Raw genomic sequence first — 24,301 nt, 5'->3', positions numbered from 1 at the left:
AGTTCTGACAACAGTGGTTGCGCGCCCGTTAGCTCAGTGGCCCGGTTCAAGACCAAGCAGTGCCGGTTCGACTCTGGGGGTGTGCGCTTGAGCAACGCATTTCAGGACTGCTCTCCATTCAGCGGAAACTAGTGAATGGAATTATTTCTCGGCAACAACACTTTAACAATCGGAAAACTTTACTCTGTCAATCTCGGTAACCGGCCTTGCGTCAAGAGCCTCTACAAGTACAGTATGTGAAACTACCAGGAATAATCCATCAAGGCTTTGTCAGTCCGAGGATAAACATTCAAGATTAACCAACAATCCGTTTGCTTCCATTGAAGACAGACATGAAGAATAGAAACAATCGGGAAAATAAGTTCTGACAACATGCATTCTGTAATATTTTTGAGCTTAAAAGAGCGACTTTGCTGCATCACCTTGTCAGCGCAGGAACAAGTCAAAAGTTGTGTGACAATTTTTTTTACAAACGTAAGAATGCCTATAGCTACATCGGTTGAGTTTTTCAATTCCAAAACAACATATGCTTATTTATTCCCATCTATTATGAATAGGCTAAGTAGACGCAGAAAAAAAAGTGCTTAGCAAGGTTTGGTTTTTGAATCTTTATCCTCGGACTGACAAAGCCTTGATTGGTTGTTCCTAATAGTTTCGCATACTTGTAGAAGCTTTTGACGCAAGGCCGGTTACCGAGATTTGCAGAGTGAAGTTATCCGATTGTAGAAGTGTTGTTGCCGGGGAATTATTCCATTCACTAGGTGCCGCTGAATGGAGAGCAGTCCTGAAATGCGTTGCTCAAGCGCCTACCCTGAGAGTCGAACTTGCGCTGCGTGATCTTGAGCAAGGCGCGTATCCACTGAGCTACAGATAAATTAGCATGGCAGAATTACATAACTTCTTACTTTAAAACAATGGTCTTAAACTGAAATTGCTCTGAAGACCAAATGAATACTTGTGAATTAACTCGAGGGCGCATTACATTTTTGCATTGCGGAAAATTTAGGCTGTATCTCTGACCCGTTCCGTCATTCTAAATTTTGCAGACAGGTGCTACAGTCCACGAATTTTCGATCCACACTCTCTTCCACAAGCACCCCGACTTCACAGCTTGGCCCCAGTAACCTAAGCTGGTGGACCTTACCCAGGGCAGGGTACATCGCCACTCAAAATCACACTGCTCCCCACCGCCGTGGGAGTGGCAGGTCGGTTCTTTGAAGTCTCTGACCTGGCCGCGTTTATTATGGACTCGCCGTGTCAACTCTTTTGTACTCGTGAGTTTTTGATACTGTTAAAACAGAATGACAGACAACAGATGGGCCAAGATAACCACAGAATGGACACCAAGATATGCAAGATGAACTATAGGGGGACCAAAAAGAAGATGGCGAGATGACATAGAAGAAAAGATTGGCATCACCTGTATGAGAACAGCAAAAGACAGAATGTTGTGGAAACATATGTGGAGGCCATATGCCAGCAGTGGCATGAACGGCTGATGATGATGAAAACAGTTCATCACCATTCAATAAACAAAACGATAGAGTACGGACGCGATAAAAGAGATTGTAAGAACGTAAGATCGCAAAAAAAGCAATAAGAAAAAAAAGAGATAAAAAGCACTGTAAAAAAATGCAAACAGAACGACCAGAGCCTGGAGAGCAAAAATCTTGCAACCGCCTCTCAAAAAGCGTGGGAAAAAACAAATCCTTGAAGAACTGACCGCCGCAAATATGCTACAATTGCTACAAAGTCTGCTATTGCTGGCACACGAAGTAAATAGGCAATGTGATTGTAATATAACAACTAGGCTTCTTGCACGCAATAAAATGATGCAACAATAGAATAGGTTAAAAAGTGATGTCAAGTTTAATGGGCATTTTAACACTTTTTTAGCAATTTTAGAGTGAATATTATCTCACAAAGTGAATAGTCAATAAAAGCGAATTTTAATTGTTAATTATTTGAAAATTCAAAATCGCACCGCGGGCCGCACCAAAACGTCCCCGCCGGTCGCGTGTTTGAGACCCTTGGTTTAAAAGCTTAGAAATAACTTATCACTCACAAAATGATAGAATATGATTCATCCATCATTTTTACGTCATTGTTTGAAATCATCTGTTTTTGCTTGACTGAAATTACGGCCAAGTGTCATGACAAGTTTCTAGATCTCCTGAGTGCTTTTGAATGGAACGTGTTCTGAGAACTTTGTGTTACCTGAAAATAGAACCAGAACCAGCGTATGTAAGTGTCTTGCAACATAAAATAGCTCATTATCTTCTAGTGTGTTAACGTGGTTTGGCACCCCGTCATACAACGGATCTCGTAAAAATGACGGTAAATTACATGTCTGCCAAGTGAGCCACTCCTACTTGAGAACAATGAGTTCACATCGCGAATAAAATAATTTAATCTCGGTTGCCACAAGTTTTGAGCTGAATTTGTATTGCAGAGATCGAGACATCAACGTAACCCGAATGAGACTGCTCAAGTAGCCTGGCTTATCATATAACCAGTGGTGGGATTCAATCCAGTTAGTTACCGGTTCTCTTTGTTTGAAATTAGTCACATCTGGCAACTCTGCGTACGGTGATTGCATTAGCTCCACAGGAAAAAGTTGGCCAGGAATCGGTTCTGCAAGCTTTTTTAGTTTTAGGAGCGGTTCGCGCGAACTGGTCGAATACCACCATTGCATATGACGCCATTGGGGGTCTTAAAATTGCCACATCACGTTATAAAAGTTAGTGACTAGCGTCACGGCCGGTGTCATATGAGGGGGGAACAAAAAGAAATGGCCTAATATGATTTTAAAAACAATCTTTTGATGGATGCGGCGTTATAAAATAAAATTACATCGTGTAATAAACCGCTGACTGTAGCACCGAGTTGCCACGATCTGCAATAAACCCTTTGACCTTTTACCTAAAAAGGCGAACTACTGCAACTATAGTTGACGGAGTCTGCTGCTTGTTGCATGCTATGCGTAACATGAGCCTTGGAAAACCGTCTGCGATTTTAAATAAATCGATCTAGACAACAACCGTGCTTCTTTTGAGCGGTGACTGATAAAAATAGAAAATCCTGCTTGTGAAAATTACTTTCTGAACGTTTTCAATTATGCAAATAATCATCATTAGTATTGCAAAACTTTCATCCTACAAAAACAGTCATATTACCATCAAAGCAAAGTGAATAGTCACAGACGAGAGTAATTGGGTACGTTATGATTATGAGGTCAAATGACTGTAAAATATACCGAGGCCTATTTATTTAAGAAACATGCATACGCTATTAAGACCAAAATAACCTGTGCTTAAAGTTTTCTCAATTACAGTAAACACATAACATATGTACAGTAGGCTACCACTCACTTCAACTCTTTAGAGTCAACTTCGGCGCATCCGAACCCGAACCCATGCACACATGTCTTGACCGATTCATCTAAAACAACATAAGTCGTGAACTTGTGATGGCTCTTGTGAAGATTAAGTAGTTAGGCTGCAAATGCATTTTAGGAAAGTTGGAAGAGGATGTAAATTTCGAAAAGTTTGATGTTTTTTGTTATCGAAGCTGGCGGTTTAATTTTACTATTCTGCAGTTGGTGAATCCGTAAGAAAAGGTCTGCGCCTCCGATGCAATGATATGGGTCTGCCAATAAATTACTTGGTGCAGCTTAATAGTTAGCCTATCCCACTGGGGTAGGATGATTCCGTTCAAATATGCGCAAATAGGGGATTAAACTATCTACGATCTATAAGCGCATTAAAGAAAAGCAAACAGAGAAACCTCCTCAGTCCGAGGACGAAAATCTCCACAATTAATCAATCAATCTTATGCTTGACATATTACAAGACTTTAACCTATATCCTTCTAGTCAGTTTAAATTGACTGCACAAAAAAAAGATTATAATCATACTGATACTGAAAAGAGAAGATCAAATTTTGGGCCAAGTGGTCAAATATTTAACTAGACTTTTCATCATCAAATTAATCTAAAATCCGGACTCCTATCAGCATCAGTATGGTTGGAGTCCTACTTTTTACGTCGTCAGTTTAAACTGACGCTAAAGGATATTGATTGAAATCTATGCAAATGTACATGATTCAACTAGCCTGAGCATGAAGTAGAATTCATTTCTTCTATGGTTGCAAGTGCAACTTTGAGAACACGGCTGATGTACTTCTGAGCGTCGTCCTCCACCTTTTGTAAGGGTGGAACGTCATAATCACAGAGATTGTATGACGTTTCTAGAATCCAATTCTTCAATGTTTGAAAAGATCTGTGAAATTGAGAAGGTTAAACTGAATTATCAAAACAAGTCAAAAAGTTTAAAAAATTTCTAACTCGCTTTACTTAATATAAAGGTGGTTCCAAACTCAGCTATCGAGCTTGGAAAATTGAGAAAGGTTCTCATTACAGTAAGCCTTCGGCACTAACGAAAGTGAGGTGGTCAGTTTCTATCTGTCGGCCGCCTTTCTTTCAGCAGCTACGCCCATTCAACTTATTACACGCTAGTGGTGAACCGTGTTTATCAACAACAACCGTTCATTAACGTGCTGGTAGGTCTATATCGATTTTTGTAGTTAGTATCTTTTTCTTCCCGGACGCGTTAATGACGAAAAATAAAATGATTGATTGATTAAGCCGGGTATTGAACCAAGTTTGCATTACCTGTCTCGGTTCCCTTGCTGTAATTCAAAAGCTAATTCATTTGTCAAGTCAGCTGTTTCTTATCATCAGCATCAACCTTTAATAGTAATCTACACCGGCTCAATGGCCTAGTGGTTTGAGTGCTCGCCTCTGCATCGGTAGATGTGGGTTCGATTCCCCATCGGGTCATACCAAAGACCTTTTAAAAATGGTACTAAACGTTATTCCGGCTTGGCACTCAGCAAAGGAGTGGGTTTAGGAACTTCCCCGTCGCAGTTGGCAGCCTCTGAGCACTTTGCTTTCGATGTCAGCGGTTTAAATGAATTATGTTTGGCCAATAAGTTCTTAACTCTTTTAAAAACCCAGCAGTTGATTGTGATTTAAGACGCTTTCAACCATTAGAGAAGGAGCTTAAATTTCCCAGCAACCTACTTGCATATAACACTCTCAGTTGCGGCATGTACGAACGAATAGTAGAAATCTTTGGTCTTGTCCAGCAAACGATGGATGGTTCCCCGTTCACAGAAACTAAAATAGTTGATCACTTGCTCAGGATATGATTCATTTCTGTCTGTATAGTCGCAGAACATGCCGATGTTTTGGTCTGTTGGACGATTCGGAGTTATTATAAGACCGTTAAGATGTTCTAGGATGTTCTGAAATTAAAATTAAGCGTGGAAATAGTTTGTTTTCACGACTTTTCATTATAAAAACTTAGCCAAAAAGAGTTAGCCTAAGGATGACAATTGTCAAATGTTTACTACACCGGTTCATCTTTGGACAACAGATTGAAAAATAATTAATCATGTGGTTGACATGGATGAATGTGTTCGACAAATGCATGCCCAGGTACGACACTCGTAACTCGTTGGTAAGAACGTCTGTCTGATATTGCTCAAAAGCACCTATGTCTTTGGCAGGACACACGACGACAGGCATGAAAGTAGACACATGAATTGGCTTCCTTGCCTTCCCGATCATTCTAAGTCTTCAGCCACAGCAAATTAGCTTGGATATGACAAAGCATTGTGCAATGGATTGGTGTAATTTGAATGTGACTTTATTTGCCATAAATCTCGAAAGTAAAATACGTTCAATTAATAAAAAAACAAGAGCTCAAAATATTAAAACAGAACTCATGTTCAGTAAAAGTTTCAAAAACTGGCTTTTCGAGAGCGAGCACTTAGTCCGCCCCGTTAGCTCAGTTGGTTAGTGCGTCACTTCTGGAACGAAGAAGCTTTAAGTTCAAGCGGCGCTGGTTCGACTCTCGGGGTGTGCACTTGAGCAACGCACGTTAAGGACTGCTCTCCATTCAGCGGCATCCAATGGATGGAATAATTCCTTGGCAATAAGACTTCAACAATAGGAAACTTCACTCTGTAAATCTCGGTGACCGGCCTGCGTCATTGGTTCAAAGCCTCTGCAAGTATGCGAAACTGCCAGGATTAAGCTCTGCAAGAACCTTCTCAGTCCGAGGATAAAGATTCAATCAATCAATCAAGATAAAACAGTCTAGTTTTTTAAATACTCGCTAAACAGGAATTCAGTCTTAGCATTTTGAGCTCTTTGTTTTCTTGATTAAGACCATATCAAAATTTCTATACCCTTAGGACCAGTTAATTAATTTGTTTCCATTACCTTCGAGTTAAAGTACGGCAAGTTGAGCTGATCTAATTTGTTATTTGTGCCGCCCAGCAGACATAACGCAATTTGGTTTCCAACGCAACGGATTGCTCTATCAATTTGATGCCTGCAGTGCAGAAAATAATTTTGTGTCCAAAAGAGACTGATTCAACTGCAGCCCTAGGTTTTCTTCAAAATTGTTCGTCAGTAAAGTTATGTCAGTTACGAAAACCATTTTGCAACTTATGAAGAACAATTAAATTCGAAAACAAATAGCAAAAATTAGTTCTTTGTTTCAAAATTGAGAAATAAAACAGAGTAACCTTACTTTCCTACACAAAAAATATAACATAATTAAAATAAACTCAAACGTTTTCGACACGTAGGCTACGTGTGTCATCTTCAGTAATTAAATCTGCAATATACATAAAATGAAAGATCGTAAGATAAATTAGATTTTGCACGATTTTCATTTTATGTATATTGCAGATATAATTCCTGATGAGGACACACGTACGTCTCGAAAACGTTTAAGTTTATTTTAATTATGTTATATTTTTTATGTGTAAAAAAGTATGTTAAACCCGCTAAGGTTACCCTGTTTTATTTCTCTTTGGTTCAACAAAGCAAACTCTACCAAAGCTATGTTTCAAAGTTAACAAATTAATTCGGTTTTTTAAATAGTACACCGGCAACCTGCATGTTTCTGGTCCATTGTATTGCTGTGGTTTCGAAAAAATGTATTCACATCTGAAAATAGACACAACGGCTTGTTTCACTGTGCAGGAAGGGAGGAAATCAACATCCTCTACCTCAGGAGCGACTGTAGTTGGAGAAACTGTAGAAAGGATACGATATTGCTGAAGACGTATTGATGTAGATACTAAACTCATGTTCAGCAAACAAACATTTTGAAAACTATGCTGTCTTCTTCTTCAGTGCCAGACCGTAAATGTACATTTATAGCACTAAATAGCTATAAATGTACATTTATAACACTGAAGATGAAGACAGTATAGTTTTCGAAACGTTTGCTGAATGTGAGTTTAATATCTACATTTTGAGCTCTTTGTTTTTTGATCAGATTAACCAGGCGTTTCAACCATTTTGATCCAAGTGATTATGTTTCTTTTTGATTCTTATATTAGTTGCTTGAAATGTACGATAGAGTAGGTTACAATCAAAATTTATCAGCAGAAAAAATTGGTCGCAATTTGAAAAGGGGTTGGTTTGGTTTGGTTTTTAATCTTTATCCTCGGACTGACAAAGCCTTGATAGGTTATTCCTGGTACTTTCGCATACTTGTAGCGGTTTTTGACGCAGGCCGGTTACCGAGATTGACAGAGTGAAGTTTGCCAATTGTTGAAGTGTTGTTGCAGGGAAATTATTTCATTCACTAGGTGCCGCTGAATGGATAGCAGTCCTGAAATGCATTGCTCAAGCGCACACCCCGAGATTCGAACCAGCGCCGCGTAATGTTGAGCCGGATGCGTAACCACTGAGCTAACGGGGCGGGCGAAATGGGGTTTAAAAGGGGATTAAAAAGGGGTTAAAAAGGGGAGAGAGCAACAACAGGAAGACTGGGTCACAATCTCTCCTCCTTAGACTGGCTTTAACACTTTGCTCCTCAAAGGGAGGCCAGGTTTGGCCCCCCCCTCATATTTCCTTTAATTATTTGAAGCACAGTAACGCCATGCACTTGGTTTTTCTTGACTTTTCCTAAAATTGCCAGGCGGATCTGATGATATTAAATTTGATGCTAAAAGTTGTGTAGTTTTCTTGTAAATTCAAGATTTTGGTGAATTTTTGCTATTTCTAGCTAACTTCCAGCAAAGCGTGAAATGGATTACATTGCGATGACAAGCCATAAGCTCATAATTGCTTCGTGCATCGATATGCGCGAGCAGAGAGAAGCATCCTCTTGCTTTCTTTTGTTTGGTTTGACCTCAATAATACAAAGCGCGTTATTTCTTATGCTACAAAGAAAAGCCAGTGATCACAAAGCTGTTAATTAGAAACAATAATAGCAAACGTTTTTTGCGTTATCAGCTCTACAAAGAAGAATAGCAATCCACGATCAAAATAGTAGGCTATGGAGGCCACAAACTATTCAAAACAGTTGTTTCAAGCAGATAATATTCATTGACGAATAAAAAACGTTACAATAAGAAATCTTCTCTTGGATAAAGACACGAAAACCTGGTTTCGAAATAAACGTTCTATGGAAATGCTCTCATTGACAAAACTTGCAATTGAGGAAATGTATCACTGCAAATGCTTTTGGGAGAAGCCGGAGAAATAGCGTTTTTGCAAACAGTAATTGTGAGATACACTCAAAATTATGAGATAGGCTCCATTTACACGTAGCAGCTAACTCGATGGCGTCCCTTCACTGCTTTATGTCGCCTACTTGTTGTTATGTCCTGTGTTTTTTTTCACAGTGCACTGTGTTTTGTTCTAAAGAGCGCAAAATAAAGATGATAATGCCTCATTTACATTACAAAATATTTTGTAATGTAGGCCTGCAAACAAAATGTAAAATGTACACAATGTACATTACAAAATATTTTGTACTGTAGACGAGGCATAAAGTTAGGCGTCACATAAGACAAACAACAAATCAGCTTTCTTCATCATTGATTCAACATCTGAATACCTTGCGCCAATGTATAAGAGGCCGGCTATTGTGAAGACCCGCCATTTATAAACGATCCGATTATACCAAAAGTGGGACAAACTAGTGGATCAAAGAATGAATAAACAATGCTGAGAAAACTAAATCTAAGTGACGAACAATATCGATGTCTTCATTTATCTTGGAAAAATGCTGCCTAAACTTATCAACAAAAAATACCGTAAATAACGGCAAGGATCCCGAAAGCAGAATTTGCTCGACTTTGGCATGAATTTAGTCAGGGTCAGACATCTAGTAATTCCGCACATACAATAACGGGCTCTCAACGGCTGTAAGATACATAATAATCAACCTGGTTCTGGGCGATTTGTGTAACAGTTTAGGGGAAGACACTACTTGAAATGATGCACCACACAAAAGATTTTCAATGAAGACTGAGTCTAAAAACCGATGTGGATTGTGCTGCACAATAACTTCAAGTTTAGGACAGAAGAGGCACAAAATATCACGATAAAAATAAAGACCTTGTGGGAAATTTTCGAAAATCATAACACAATGCAAATACCATAAACGCTTAGTTTGCATGCTGCTCTAAGCTGGCCAGCAACCACAAAGGTAGACAATAGCCTACAGGCAGTTATAATTCGATAACAGCGCAATAAACATTATAAATACGTAAACCGACAATTTTCTTTTACAAACGTTTTACGTCTAATAGTAAATTTTCCCCAACAATTTTTTGTGAAGCACTTGCAAACCACGGTTTTGTAAAATAATTCATCATTATTATTGTTTACTTCTCGGATATTGTAAAACGTCATCAGCAAAATCACAAAAAAAAATTCATTACTTCAATGTAGTAGGCCTAAGAATTTTTTATAGAATTGTAGCCACGTTGTTTCAACAAAGAAGCCACTTTTTAGCAATATAAAGTTATAGAAAATAATTTGCAATCATGCAAATGGTTGGAAAGAATCTAGGAAGTCTTCTCACAATCTGGCACAAAATGATTATGTTTATTGTATCTCTGTAAAATGTTTTACGACAAACTTTGAAGCTTCGTTATAATCATTTTTATCTTTGAAGTCAAAAGTTTTTTTTTTTTGGCCAGAAACATAATCACTGCCTTGCTGATGTTGTCGCTTTTACGCGTATTTTTAGTGCTTCAAACAATAAGGACCCAGTCAGCAATCCAGTCCTTTTACATTGATTCAACATTTGTAAACGTTAAATTTATGTAGATTTGCTGACTGTGGGTTATTTCACATTTCCTTTGTTTACGCATGTTCCTCAATTCGCTGTTGCATTATTTCGACGCTGGCGGACTAAAAATGTATTTTCAAATTGATTGACACAATCTTCAATAAAAAGTGAGCTTCGAACTTAGCTTTGTTGATGTAAATGCTGTATTTTTTGTGGATGTAATTTATGAGTCATGTTTATAAACACCCGTAAGCGAAATGACTTATGATGTGGCCTGCATGATATTTGTGATGCGACTTGACACAAATCCACAATTTCAAAAGCACCTAATTTGAACTTAGAAATTTCAGATTATTTCAACAACTTGTTCAATTGTCTTCTCTCTACTAAAAATATTCATACTACAAACTCAATTGTAGACCTAAAATACACAAACGAAGATGTAAACAGCTATTCAAGCAGGCTAAGGTGTTACTTATGAGAAATTTGGTTCCATAAAACTAGAAGCTAGCCATGAGTTTCGGAATGCATTAGTTTAGGATAAAAATGTAAGACAACAAACGCAGTTTTGTCTTTTTTTTTCAAATGCGTGCAACAATGTTACTCTGATTGTAACTATTTTAGAATCAGTCAAGTGAGTAGCTTACAATAAGATTTGCTCGCAAGTCGTAAATTCTAATCAATGCAATGATTCGGCACACCGCACACACACTTCGTGCGTTCGATCGAGCTCTTTGTTATTTAGAAGTTTGCATGAAATCGGATTAGCACGGTAATTAAATAGCGGCAAGTTGAATCAAAATTGTCGTTTTTGGGTACCTTTGCAAAAATTGAAATATCAAGTTTAACATATAAAATTTTAAAATAATGACTTTTCAAACTTATAGACAAATGATTTGCTTTCACACCAGTGCAACTTCTGTTGAAATAGCATCAGCGGATAACACGTAACAGCTGATTGAATTTGATCCAAAAACGGCCCCCCCTTGAGCAGTTAACTTCCAAAAAAACGTTGAAAAGCAAAGGGTTAAGACGTGTGTGACATCACGATAGTTAGATAAATATTAAATATAATATTAATATCGTATATTTATTTTTATTGATTTAATCATTGGGATGACACATGTACCGTAAAAGGAAAAGAATGAATTTTATTCCCTCACTTGGCTACGCTATTGCAATTGAGGTCGACGAACAAAACCGCTACGTTGAGTCAAATTAGGTCTATAATATAGCCTAAAACTGTTTACATTTGCAAAGCAATCAGTTTCATAGTCCAAACTGCCGTCTTTTCCTGCTCATATCTGAGCATTACATCTGTTAGTAGGCGGTGGGGTGTTGATATTCCATACCACCTCATAGTATGGAAGGTCTAGTTTCCATTGACGATGACTCCAGACAGTGGCTAACCAACAGGTGCCCTGATATATGGCGACAACACAAAAGAAGAAGTCTTTTCCTGATCTTTGCTGCATTGAAAGTACCAAAAACGCAATCAAAGCCTCCACACATAGCCTAGTTTTCCACTTGTTCCCCTTGCAATTAAATCCTGTCTAGGCTACAAATTGACGCGAAACAAATTCGAAAAGTCAAAGTATGGCAAAATTGTCAGTTTAAAGATGTTTTTTTTTTAAATAAAAGCTTGCCTCTTGATGAAGACGCGACCGATAAAGATGTTTCTCTGACAGCGTCATCTAAAAACAATACAGAGTTATGGAAAATGGAGAGAGCAGTGAATTAAGAGTGCAACCTAGTTATGGATCTTTTGCATGCTTTCAAGAGCACTGGACCATTTAGCAACACAGGCTCAGTCGTCGACGCTGACTCTGTAGGTCGGTTGGGTTTGGTTGGTTTTAAACCTTTATCATTGGACTGACAAAGCCTTGATAGTTTATTCCTAGTAGTTTAGCATTCTTGTAGAGGCTTTTGACGCAGAGCCTTTCACCGAGAGTATATCTGCTTGTTGTTGGATTTCTGTCAGTGATAAAGCATTTCCATTTGAAGACTTGAGTTTAAATAACTGATTGTCACATTTTTTGAAAATTGAATTATTATTAAAATATGTAGTTGAATTAATAGTCAAACCACTTTCCCGTGTGCAAGTTAATTTAATAAACGGCTTCATTATAGCCTATATCATTAAACCAAACGATACTGTTCATTGCGTGGTTGCTGTGGCTGCACAAAACTTGATAGTTCTTTTCAAAATTTTGTGTTATTGAACTCTAATATTTCTTCTTCATTGCTGCTGTATAAAGCAACTTGGCGAAGGATTTCATACGTTGAGAATTGCGACACAGCAGCTTAGTCGTTCCATTTTTGGTTTGGTTGGGTTTGAATCTTTGTCTTCGGACTGACAAAGCCTTGATAGGTTGGTTATTTATAGTAGTTTCACATACTTGTAGAGGCTCTTGACGCAGGGCCGGTTACCGAGATTAGCAGAGTGAAGTTTCCGATTGTTGAAGTGTTGTTGCCGGGGAATTATTCTATCGAGTGAGTGTCGCTGAATGGAGAGCTGTCCTGAACTAGAACCAGCGGCGCGTGATCTTGAGCAAGGCGCGTAACCACTGAGCTAACGAGGCAAACTGTTTGTCAATAAAACAAGTTGCTTATTGATTGAGGTATCGGGATGAAAGATTGCAACAAATTAAAGTCTTGAAGAAAACTAAACTTCATACCCAAAACGTAAGTCGCTTCGAAGCCCGAATGGGTGACCGCCTGATCAGAAATGAACACTAATTCCACCTTGTTAGTTGTCGAAACGTAAGTTTTGGGTGGGGCTACAAACCCTGACATCCGTCGAGTCTCAAAACCGCTTTCGTATATCTTGAAAATTATTTGGTGTTAAAAAGTTTATAATGAGAGGCGACAGCCTCCAGACAGCAAATCAATCGTTTTTTTACGTTGATTCAACGCCATTGACTATCAACGTCTGCAGGCGATGAATCAATGTAAAAAACGATTGATTTGCTGTCTGGGAGCTTTTCTGAAATTACCTGACGATGCAGGAGTGGAAAGGCAACAATAAAACAACAACAATAAAACAAAGACGTTGATATTCGTCATGTGAAGCTTATGTTTGCAAAAGTAGAAAATTTAGTTTAAGACTGGAAAAGCCAAGCTAATCAAATAACCAGTTGCCCTACCAGCAAAGCAGTCCTGCTTCACATGAATGTAACGTGTGCAGACGTTATCTTAACGTGAAAAAACTGTTGTCGCATGGGTCTGGTAAACCCGAAACATCCTGTGTGAACTAATAAAAAGAAAAAAACTTCGGATCCTACATTAAAACTAAATCGACCCTAAACAAATTCAATTTAGATAAAAACAACTTGAGATTGAGATCACAACAAGCAATGAATGAGTTCTCAAGACAGTATTTGACATCTTGTGAAAAAGTAAACCATCTATAAAATATGTTTAGTGTTAAATAGGTACTTTTTGTATGCAACCAACAAGAAAATTCTCATCAAGTAAGTTGGAAAATCGTCATCAACCAGGAAATCACAAGTTGTTTTGAAACTCGCGACGCGATCGGTTACGCATTATTTCCAACGCTGCTTATTTCGACTAGCCAGCTAGACTTGGAAATTCTTTGTGCAATCACAACTATTCAGTAAGAAAATGGAATGTAGTAAAAATGCTCCGAATCCTCGGAGCGTCTCCATTTATTTTGTAATTGTCTGTGTTCACCAATGTTTAGTGATTCTTTGTATACGTTTCGTTTTTATCGAGCTATTGGTAACGTTTGTGATTACTATGGCAAGCATTGGATATGCGAATCTTCTATGTTGAAACAATAAATTTTCTACCCTGTTGTCATACCCAGAGTTATGGCCGGATAAAGATTTTTAAGCGAACTGAAGTACAAAGAAGTTAACGGTTGTATGCTCTCGATAGGCGTCAAACGTTGTGCCAGTAATAATATTAATTATGTTATGGTTTAATTTATTGTCGCTCTACAACAGCCAAGATCTTTTAGCGACAGAGCTCATTTTTTTTTGTATTAGATTTAGAATGTCATCACATTATTACCCGACTTATCTTCACGGCTTTATGCAAGAAGGAACACAATCGTTACCGTTTTTAAAGTCTTTGGTATGACCCGACCTGGAATCGATCGAAGATCTACCAGCATTAAAGCCGAAGGCGAAGCCACTCGGAAACTAAGCAGAGCTCTAACTATTACAGCATTCCAAAAACCAGGACATTTTGCACGCTTAAAAATTTATGCACTCGTTGAGAGTTTATGCATGTTGATAGCAAGTTGATTTTCATGGTGAATTTCACATTCGTCATTGCTAAAGAAGCTTTTACGTTTATCTTGATTGCACAAAGGCAGGGTGAAGCTTTGGATCCTCAAAGCTTTACCTTAAACGCATCATCAAGTGCAGATTTTGCCGTATTTGAAACCAGCATCCTACAGTATATTCTAGTTAATAAATACAACGCTCATTTCTAGGAATTTTCGCAGAGGTAATTAAGCCTGAGTGTTTCTCACAATTTCAAAAAGTCTAGACTTCGAGGAAGAAAAACTCTGCCTAATATTAGATTAAAATAAAATCTGTTTTCATTTGTTGGAGCGGTGAACATTTTGAAAATCAGAAATATATACGCTTTTTGACTCAGATTTCTATTGTCTAAAGCAGGGGTGTACAACCTTTTTGGCTAAAAGGCCACATGCGGTTTACGAATGTTTGCGCGGGTCACTTGAGTGTTTACTGCTAGTGTTTACTAATTTTAGAAATGGCTCCCTAATATTTTCTAATTGAAACATAGAAATGTGTGTTATCCTGTTTTACAACTATATAAACAATAAACATATCAAGATATAGTTCAATCAACAAAGTTTTTACTACACGTCGACATTTCAATGTGAAGTTTGGCATTGTTTCTCTTTAACAAGCTTGGCAATATTCGGTGAGATTGACGATGTAGCAATGCGAAGCGAGTTTTCCATATGGCTGTCAGAAATTAGTGATCTCACAGGGGATTTTACATCGTTCATCCGCAAAAAAAACTTGCTCGCTCAAGCCAGTGCTGCGGAATAATGGGGTCACGAAAACTGACAATGTGTAAATTCTTTGATATCTTTCTTTAGAAACATATTTTTCGTAAATTTCTAGCGATGGAAAGTCTTTTAACTTCTCCCTTAAATCAAATGAGCAATGAATATTAATGCACTCTATCTGTAGGTTTTCAGGTAGCCTACCTCTTCTCTCTTTACAGAACAGGGGCAGTAAAACACATTGAAATACAAAGCAGATTTTTAAAGTAAGAGAATCTGTGGTCGAAGCGTTTCCTTAGTTCTATTGTTAGTTTTTGCGTATTTCTGGGAGTTTTGAACGAAGACTCTGAAGAGTAGGAAAATAACTGACTCTTGAAGCATGAGTACAATTGTTTGAAAAGGATGTGGACCAAACAATGTGGAAAATGTGATGCGTAACAATGTGCATTGTCATGCAATAAAATTAACTCGAACAGTTGCGTACCCCTGCACAAGAAACTATTGAGTAATAGACAAGGAAAGCAAACAATAAATGCCAATTTCTCGGAATGTAAGTTCGCCATAACTTACGCAGGCGATTTTGTTGATAATAAGTTATAAGCCATTTCAAAAAATAGCGCGCGGGTCACTCAGAACCTTTCCGCGGGCCACGGGTTGGATATCCCTTGTCTAAAATATTTGATTGCTTCATCTTTTAATTCTCAATTTCATAATGCCCAAGCTATCATAAACAGCTCTCAAGTAGATGTTCCCTGCATGCAGTTTGTACTGTGCAGCGACAAGCATAATTCTGTATAAAACAAATGTTTCAAGAAAAACGATTTCATATTGTATCAGTATATGCTGCGGATTGCTGCCTTTTTGAGCGAGTCCAAGTACAGTTATATTTTAAATCCTTGTAATGGTAAGTGCCGTTGCAATGGAGATAATTTGTTCAGTTCAATTGTTTTTATTTCTGACCATCACTGCAAAAACAATGCATGTCAACATAGCAAAGATCTAGAAAATGATAGAAGCTGCTTCTAACTCTAACGTCGAAAAAAAAATCGTGGCTTGAATGTCCAAACAAAGACCATAAAACAATTGTCCGAAAAACTTCCTGCTCTAAAGGACAGGTCACGCCCAAATGATGCAATATGAGTTAACCGAGTACTTTTTCCCGTGCTTTAAGTCAACCAACCAATTGGCATCATCTACACTTTGAGGATGATTGCGATTCGCTATATTCCGACCCAGACGATTAAGTCACTTGGCCTATGCTTTTGATCGTGTCTAGCGTTTGTAATTTCCTGATTGTCCGTGTGTTCTAACGATGGCACTTGGCATGAAGAGTTGGCAAACTCAAGCCTGGCGACATACTTTACATATTTCGGCACACGTAGCTCGTGCACTGATGGGTTTATTATTCCAAGAAAAATTGGACACAACTTTGGTTGGGAAGTGATTAATGCATTGACTTGGAACATAATGTGTAAACATGTTTTGTAGCATTTAAATATGCCATTTCAGTTTTAATCGCAAATTGGTTAGAGAGAAGTAAGCAGATCGTGCAGATATTTGTTGCAAATATTTCAAATTAACTTCCTTTTTAAGAGACAAAAGTAAATCAACTTTTTGCCTTTCTTGCTGTTTCCTTACTATTATATTTCAATTATTATAGATTAAAAATTAGATGAAGCGTTTCTTATAATAAATCTAAAAGCGGATCTGGAGAAATCAGTATCAACGGAAATGCAAAATTATTTTGTCGAAACCAATATATATAATCTACATTTTTGGCAAGATAATACAAAAATAGAAATTTTTTCTTGTAGTTGCATTTCAAGAAGCGATGATATCTAGCTACTCAAACTGCTTGAAAAAGTTTCTTAAAATTAAATGCGTCAGTTTACCGTTAAGATAAATATTGCCGCTAAAATTGCAATAACATAGCAATAAAATTGACGTTGTAAAATCTAAAAATTTATGGAGTACTAGGAATACAACTGGAAGAAGTCCGTTTGTAAAGGCTATGTTTAACGCAAGACTAAGAAAACGGTGACTCAGTTTTTACATCCAGTTTACAATGACATGGTTTACCCAATATCCCTAATAGTATTCTTTGCCCAGCTATAAAAATTCATTCTTTTTTTCATTGATTTCACGACTTCTCTACGTCTATAAACAATGAATAAACATGAAAAGGACTTATTTTGCTAGCGGTGTATTGTCCACATCAATTTACTAACTTTCAGATAGTCACAGCAATCCTCGGTCAAAAATGAACCGAATTCAATTCGAATCCGATGTCCAGTTCTTGGTGCTGTGATGTACCATCTACACGTTACTTTGTTTGGATACCAGCTTGGCCAACCGGGAGAGTTCAAAGGTGAAAGTTCAAAAGTTGCATTCAAGGCTTCAGGTCCGCAAGGTGCTAAACATATTGTAAAAGAGTTAAAGAATACATTACATATAAACAATTTGACTTGAATTGTCGACCGCATAGCAGAGTAGTGAGAGCCATGGCACGGTGCTAGATAGGCACCAGTTCGACACCTCTCCAGTGTGTGCCGTTGTGTCTGACAGCACACCTAAAGGTATGCTTGCAGATAGGCTTTTTTGCCTTCCCGTCTGCTTATTCCAAATATCTGAATCTTCAATCACCAGGTGTAAGCCAGGATACGACGTAACGAAAGAGCTTTGACAAGTGGCTTGCCATATCTTGACTTTTACCCAGTAATGTAGCCTAAGATGTTTAAGTGATGGAGGTAAAAAAGCCAAATTTCGTGTCCACCTGTGAACACATCTGAGTGTCTTTTCATTGCACTCTCTTTCGGAATCGAACCGAGGCCTTCCGAGCGTCGTGCAGAGGTTTCTCGTCACTTGCCTTGGCAGCCTAAGCTATTGCCTAAGCCCTAAGATGTCGTTGTGACCGGAGAGTCAGAGTCGTGGAGTCGAAGGGTTTTGGCGTGTCCGGAGTCGGAATCGTTAAAACAAAGTCGATTCCGATTTGATACAAAACGATGAGCAATAAAAGTTTTGCAATAGATTGAGTTTCGCTTTTAGCAGCATCATCGTTGTTTACCTCACAGTTGTAGATCCGAACGGTCGTTTGGATTTACAATTGTGGCATATACGTTTTGTTTGCAAGTTTGAACTGTTTGCAATGCGACAAACAATAGTAGAACTCTATTCCTTAAAACACCACATATTTATATGCACAACGTTTCATAAAACTATTGATTACGCTTATTAAGTAATCCATAAATTAAAAACTCCGGCATTTCTCAAAAATCTGGCAACGCTAAGCCAGCTGCAAATCGAGGAATCGGAGTCTATATTTTTTCGTCCGACTGCGCAGCCCTGATTGTAACACAAGGCCATATAAAAGTTACTTAAAGTTAAAAGTGCTTTTGCATTGAGGTTGTTATTGAAAAAATGACCTTTAAATTTCAACATAAAGTTTTTTGTGCGTCATGAAAGTTAACGAAACTCCCCCACATAAATTAACTTTTTCGATTTCAAGATTCGATATGGCGCGCCCTTGAAATTAATGTACAAGCATTTTCCCCACTAACAAATTTACAACATAGTAATCATACATTTGAAATAATTAATTTTCTTGGAAACTTTACTTAAAAATTCTGACGTTGATTGCACGTTTTCGCAACGAAAATAACTTTTCATGCAATAAACCTAAAGGGATAAGTTGATTTGCAAAGTAATTTTCGCAAATTGGAGTTGCTACTTTGCTGCCAGTAGAAAGTAGGTCATTGCTCAACGTCTGCCCTCAAATAAGTCATTTTCATATAAATTCAACGTCTGCAAACGTTAAATCGATGTAAAAAATGACTAATTTGCTTTCTGGGAGTGTCCCTGATGTAGTTTGTCTGCATTGGTAGAAAGTAAAGTGTTTCGACAGTTTTCTATAATTTGCGCAATGTTAAATGTTGTGTAAGAGTTATGGTCTCGGTTGATCTTCTGAACATCATGAACAATTGCTATCCATGCGATGAGTAGATCAATCTAATATGGTTCCACAGTCCATTTCTGAACTCTCGGAATTTTTCTTTCATAAAATGTAAAACAGCATTACTCAAACGAAACAAAACCAGCTTTGCACAACCGGCAAGCAATCGTAAATTGCTCAAGAAAACACAAAACCAAACTAAACAAGTTCTTTTGTGTCAGCCCTATGTCTTGCTTAGTTGCTTTTGCTCCACCCATAAGGTGGTAAGTTGGATCCTTATCAGAGCTCCACTTTTTCAATAAATGTGTGACAATCTACTTGATCAAAAATTTTCAAGATATTCTCAGCCAATAATTCAGTCCTTCCTCCTTCTAACACTGAATCAATGCTTGCATCAACATATGGACCGATTTTCTATCTGGGTTATGATCAAATGGCAGGAGTGGCCGAGTGGTTAGCGCGTTGGGCTCGCAGTCGAGAGCCTGCGTGTTCGACTCCAGCCACCCGCACTTGCTGTTGTTTCTGTGGGCAAGAAACTTTACGATAATTGCCTCTACCCAGTGATCGATTTCGAGTAATGGGTAGTACCAAATTTAAGTCATAAATAGAGTAGACAACCGGAAATAGACATTGCAGTCGGCTGCAGCGTGGGTCAGGTGTACGTCGGAAGGCGTACACCGATGCATAGCGCTCAAGTCCGCTTTCCCGCAATGCAGGATAAAGATAATAAAACAAAACAAATGCTTTTGTGCGATTATTTCAATGACTTTACAAAGCAGGCTTTGATTTATTCAAGAAGAATCAATTATTCATGCCAATACTGCAAGTTACAAAATTATAATACCACAACAAACTATAATTCACACAAAAATAAAGACACTACTTGAGTACAAGCCTGTAAATTTTGGTGTAACTGCTAAATCTGGCATACCAATGGCAGGTGTGGTCTTGACACCAACGGTAGTTGTGAATGTTGTAGGGGGACTTGTAGTAGTAGGAGGAGGAAGGTACTCTAAAAAATAATAGTTTGTTGAAAAAATAAAGACTTTCAAATGAGAAAGCGATTAAAACAGACGGCTATCTTTCGTTTATTGTGACCTCAAATAAAAAGCTTTGTTGCAATGATACGTGAGTGGCAGGAAAAGATGTTTACACCTTTGTACTCGAAAACGGTTAACATATATCTGAAGATGTTTCTGTTGTATGATTCCGACGACCACCACGGATGAGTCAAAACTTGTTGAAAGATGGACCTTGATGAGATGGTTGTTGAAATACTTGTTGAGCACTGAGTCATCAGTTGAAAAGTTGGCCCCTTTCTACATCGATTCAAAGTCTACAGTCCTTGAATCATATAGAAGAACTGACTTTCTGGATGGGTCCTTGCGTTGTCCCTTCTGGGCAGCGTACGTTATTTTTCCGCTAATTTGTACACATCGTCATCATATTCAGCATGTAGTAGCCTATTGCTGAGCGAAGGCTTTCCCCCATTTTGCCAATCCAATAGATCGTGTGTTTTGTATACCAGTTTGTTGTTCCACATTCTTTGTCAATCTCGTCTCTCCAGTCTCCATCCCATTTTTGTCTTTCCTTGTTTGAGTTTGCTTTCCCAGGGTGTTCAATAAGTTGTTAATTTGTTAGTCCAACTACATCTGTTGTCCTGGCAGGGTGTCTATCTGTTGTCCTGGCATCTTGCTATATGGTCTGCCCCATAACCATTTTAATTTTTTGGTAGTTAACACAATACCCCGTAATTTTGTTTGATTTTGAATCCATTCAGCAGTTTTTTGGTCTCGCCATGCTAAACCTGTAAGCCAAGTGCTGCCAGACGCAATGCTAAAAATATTAAAACTTGAAAGTAGGCTAAACAGTACAAAATTATGAGAACGTTGGACTGCACCGCAGAATAATGGTTGATGACGAATACGAGACAGCAGTCGGTACAAACCCATCATAATTCGTTCATGTGCTCTTTGCATTGATCTTAGTTTAGAGTTAACTTTTTTGTAAGTTTCCAAGTTTCCGCGCCATATAGGCTACAGTTGGAAGAATGCATTGGTCGTAGACTTGTTTTTTGAGAGAGAGGAGCAAATTTGACATAAATATTGAACTTGCTCTGCCAAAGGCTTGCCTACCAGTTCTACACATAAGCCATTTGAAATCTTCAAACGGCCATTTGATAATTCTTTTGGTGCATTTTTTATCGGCATTACGTCAAAAACCAAACTGACAGAGTTCAGATCGTGCAATCGGGAAAACGCAAAATTGTTTAAAATTCAAAGTATTTACAACTTTACTTCCTATTGACATTTAAGCTTGCCAGTTAATATTGAACAAGCGGTACCAATCAAACAAACGTTGTAGACGAGGAAACGGCATTAAAACAGCGATCTCTATGATTTAAAAATTAAAATGCTGCTCTTAACGAGAAGAGAGTCATTAATTTTCAGAAAAGCTTGGTTAATCCATTGTTGTATAGTACTATAGTGGCAACAATGCTAAGCAGTGTCTATTGCTGGAATTTCAAGACAGGCCCGGAAGTTCTGGAGTGGGCCGGACGATTAGCACAGGAGTTGCGATTGTTTCGAGAAAGCCATGTCACAACGACTGTTTCAATATATGACATTTTTAATTGGCAACTTTTGATGATATTCAAATCAATCTTTGCTGAAACGCACCAGATTGGCCCTGACTAATTATCTCGAAATTTAGTGTTGCAAATTAGCATCGCCAACAATATACAGTAAAATGTGGTCCCATACTTGATTCAAGTGTCGGAAATGAGATGATAAGGTTCTCATTGTACTAAGCCTTCGGCATTAAAGAGAGTAGGGTGGCCAGTTACTTTCTCTCGGCCGCTTTTCCTGCAGCAACTATACGCCCACCCAATTTATCACACCTTGCTCGGTAGAGGTGAGCGGTGTTTTCAACAACCAGCAAAAGCCGGTAGTCGAACCTGGTTTGCATAATTGGAAAGCCAACGCCTTATCCATTGCACTATCCCACCGTTTTACAGTATTTTTAATTAAATAAGCCAGTTCAGTAAAACAGTGACTAAGCAATTTCTCCACCTAACTGACGTGAGATAACGCACGATGCACCTCCCAACGTGCGGAAGTTGATGCAAGATATCATGTCACAGCAGAGTGCCAGCACGCTTGCAGCCGAATTGTACGCTTGGGGTTTGCCACAAGATCGTGAGCAACCGCATGCCAACAATTCATGGCGAAGTCCTGACGGCAGGGCCGAATTTAGCTGATGTGGGGCCCGGGGCACTTTTAGATCCGGGGCCGCCCTGCAAAAAAAATTTTCGCGCCTACGGCGAGAAAAACCACCTCTACGTTTACAATAGCATCAATCCAGCACTGCACAGCATTTTGCAGAAACTTCAAAGGCTGAAAGAAAGAAAATAACACAAAATTACATTTTTTCCACGTAGGGGGGCCCTTCAAAAGTCGGGGGTCCGGGGCACCTGCACTCTCTGCCCCCCCCCCCCTAAATCCGGGCCTGATGCCAACAATTCTTGGCGAAGTTCTGACGGGAAGTAGTTTTGTGGTTTGGAATGGTATGTTATGCGCGACAAGAACCTAATTGTTTAACTTTTAAAAAAGGTAAAAGAGGTCTCATACTTGATTCAAGTGTCGGGTATGAGAAGAGAAGGTTCTCATTGTACTAAGCCTTCGGCACTAAGGAGAGTAGGGTGGCCAGTTCCTTTCTCTCGACCGCCTTGACTTCAGCATCTACGCTCACCCAATTTGAGCGGTGTTTTCAACAACCAGCGGAAGCCGGGAGTCGAACCAGGTTTGCATAATTGCAAAGCCAACGCCTTATCCGTTGCGCCATCCCACTTTTAACTTTTGCAGAAAAAAAAAAAAAAACTAAAAAAAAAAACAGGAGTTTATCATATTCTAGACGCCACTGATACTGTAGAAAGCATTTTCTGATTTGATGGCCAAAATTTGTGAATGGCCAAAACACCGTGCAAACCTAAGAACTGATGACTTCAGTCCATGAGAAATAAACGTGTTACTTGAGTCCCATATGTATACTTAAAGTATTTTTTCAACTGTTTTTACTCAATTGTTTCAGTGTTGAAGTGTTTTGTTCGTTTTTTTTTTTTATCCTGAGAAGATTCAATATAATAAAATAATTACCATTTTATTTTATTAAAAAATGTATGTCTGCACTGAAGAGGCCGGAAGGCCGAAACGGTGTGCACTGTCTGCAGTTATGGACGCTCTTGGCTTATGCCGATTGAGCACTTTACTGGAGGCACCTTGCTATGCATTGCGCAAAGCTCACTGCTTGCAGTTTGAGCACTTTGGCAAGGTTGGCGGTAGTACCATTTTTGGAGCTTAGGTTCCACAAATGGGAAAACGTCACACGGAGGTATATATCTCCGTGGCCATACCCTGTGCACCTACTGCACTGAGGAGGCCGGAAGCTCGATAAAGGCCGGAAGCCTGATAGAAGGCCGATAAAGGCTGGACGCCCGATAGAAGGTCGGTAGAGGCCAGAATGCCTAAACGCTGATAGAATGCCAAACGCTGCCGGACAGAATGAGGTTCAAACAGAATTGCCACATTGGCGGAGCTCCATCTTGTCTGGTAGCGCTTGGCTTCAAGTACAGATGCAATCATGGCGGCGTCCACAAACCAATTTACAGCAAAAGGACGAACTTTGCGAGCTGAAGATGCGATTGTAGCAGATTGATTAATTATTGATGCCGTTTGACAAGTACGCCCATAAGCAAAACCTTTTCCTAAATGAAAAAAAAACAACTTTTTTTTATACCATCAAAACACGACCTATGGCTTCTACCAACAGTAAATACCCGTCATGGCATTTGAAGCATTGCTGTGACCATAAACCAATTTGACCTCTCATAACTATTAACTACAACTCAAGCACGAAACTGCTTGATTGTCCAATCGTTGACCACAGTCCATAAGTTCCAAGTTCAAGGGTCATGATTTAAATTATTTAACTCATTCATTTAATTAGTGTTTTTAAAATCGTACACTGAAAAATCTTGTTCCTCGCGTTTTAAGTTTTAATCTGATTGAACTGAAATCCAACTCAGGCAGCAACATTGATTTAAGTCTGCAAAGGTTGTATCAAAGTAAAATAAAACAATTTTGCTAGCTTGGATTATGTCAAGCAAAGTTGTTATACAACAACACCGATTCTTGTAACTTTGTGCCAGTCTAGGTTAGAGGCCACAATAAATCC

General features: G+C 38.6%; 1 protein-coding gene across 1 annotated transcript in view; it reads right to left on the bottom strand.

Annotated features, from left to right (window-relative positions):
- Positions 1 to 1,815: 1,815 nt before the first annotated feature.
- Positions 1,816 to 24,301, bottom strand: part of LOC145764398 (cubilin-like) — a 67,245-nt gene continuing 44,759 nt past the window's right edge. The window contains exons 43-52 of the mRNA XM_082576014.1: positions 20,001 to 20,081; positions 17,349 to 17,533; positions 12,791 to 12,938; positions 11,759 to 11,806; positions 6,971 to 7,112; positions 6,290 to 6,401; positions 5,084 to 5,307; positions 4,114 to 4,280; positions 3,372 to 3,441; positions 1,816 to 2,217 (exon numbers count right to left, since the gene is read on the bottom strand). Coding sequence (XP_082432140.1) covers positions 2,214 to 2,217; positions 3,372 to 3,441; positions 4,114 to 4,280; positions 5,084 to 5,307; positions 6,290 to 6,401; positions 6,971 to 7,112; positions 11,759 to 11,806; positions 12,791 to 12,938; positions 17,349 to 17,533; positions 20,001 to 20,081 — 1,181 coding nt within the window. The 3' untranslated portion in view covers positions 1,816 to 2,213. The remainder of the gene's footprint in view (positions 2,218 to 3,371; positions 3,442 to 4,113; positions 4,281 to 5,083; positions 5,308 to 6,289; positions 6,402 to 6,970; positions 7,113 to 11,758; positions 11,807 to 12,790; positions 12,939 to 17,348; positions 17,534 to 20,000; positions 20,082 to 24,301) is intronic.

This window comes from Aplidium turbinatum, chromosome 2 (genome assembly GCF_918807975.1).
Source record: "Aplidium turbinatum chromosome 2, kaAplTurb1.1, whole genome shotgun sequence".
Lineage (NCBI taxonomy): Eukaryota > Metazoa > Chordata > Ascidiacea > Aplousobranchia > Polyclinidae > Aplidium > Aplidium turbinatum.
This window is presented reverse-complemented; position numbering and strand designations above follow the sequence as displayed.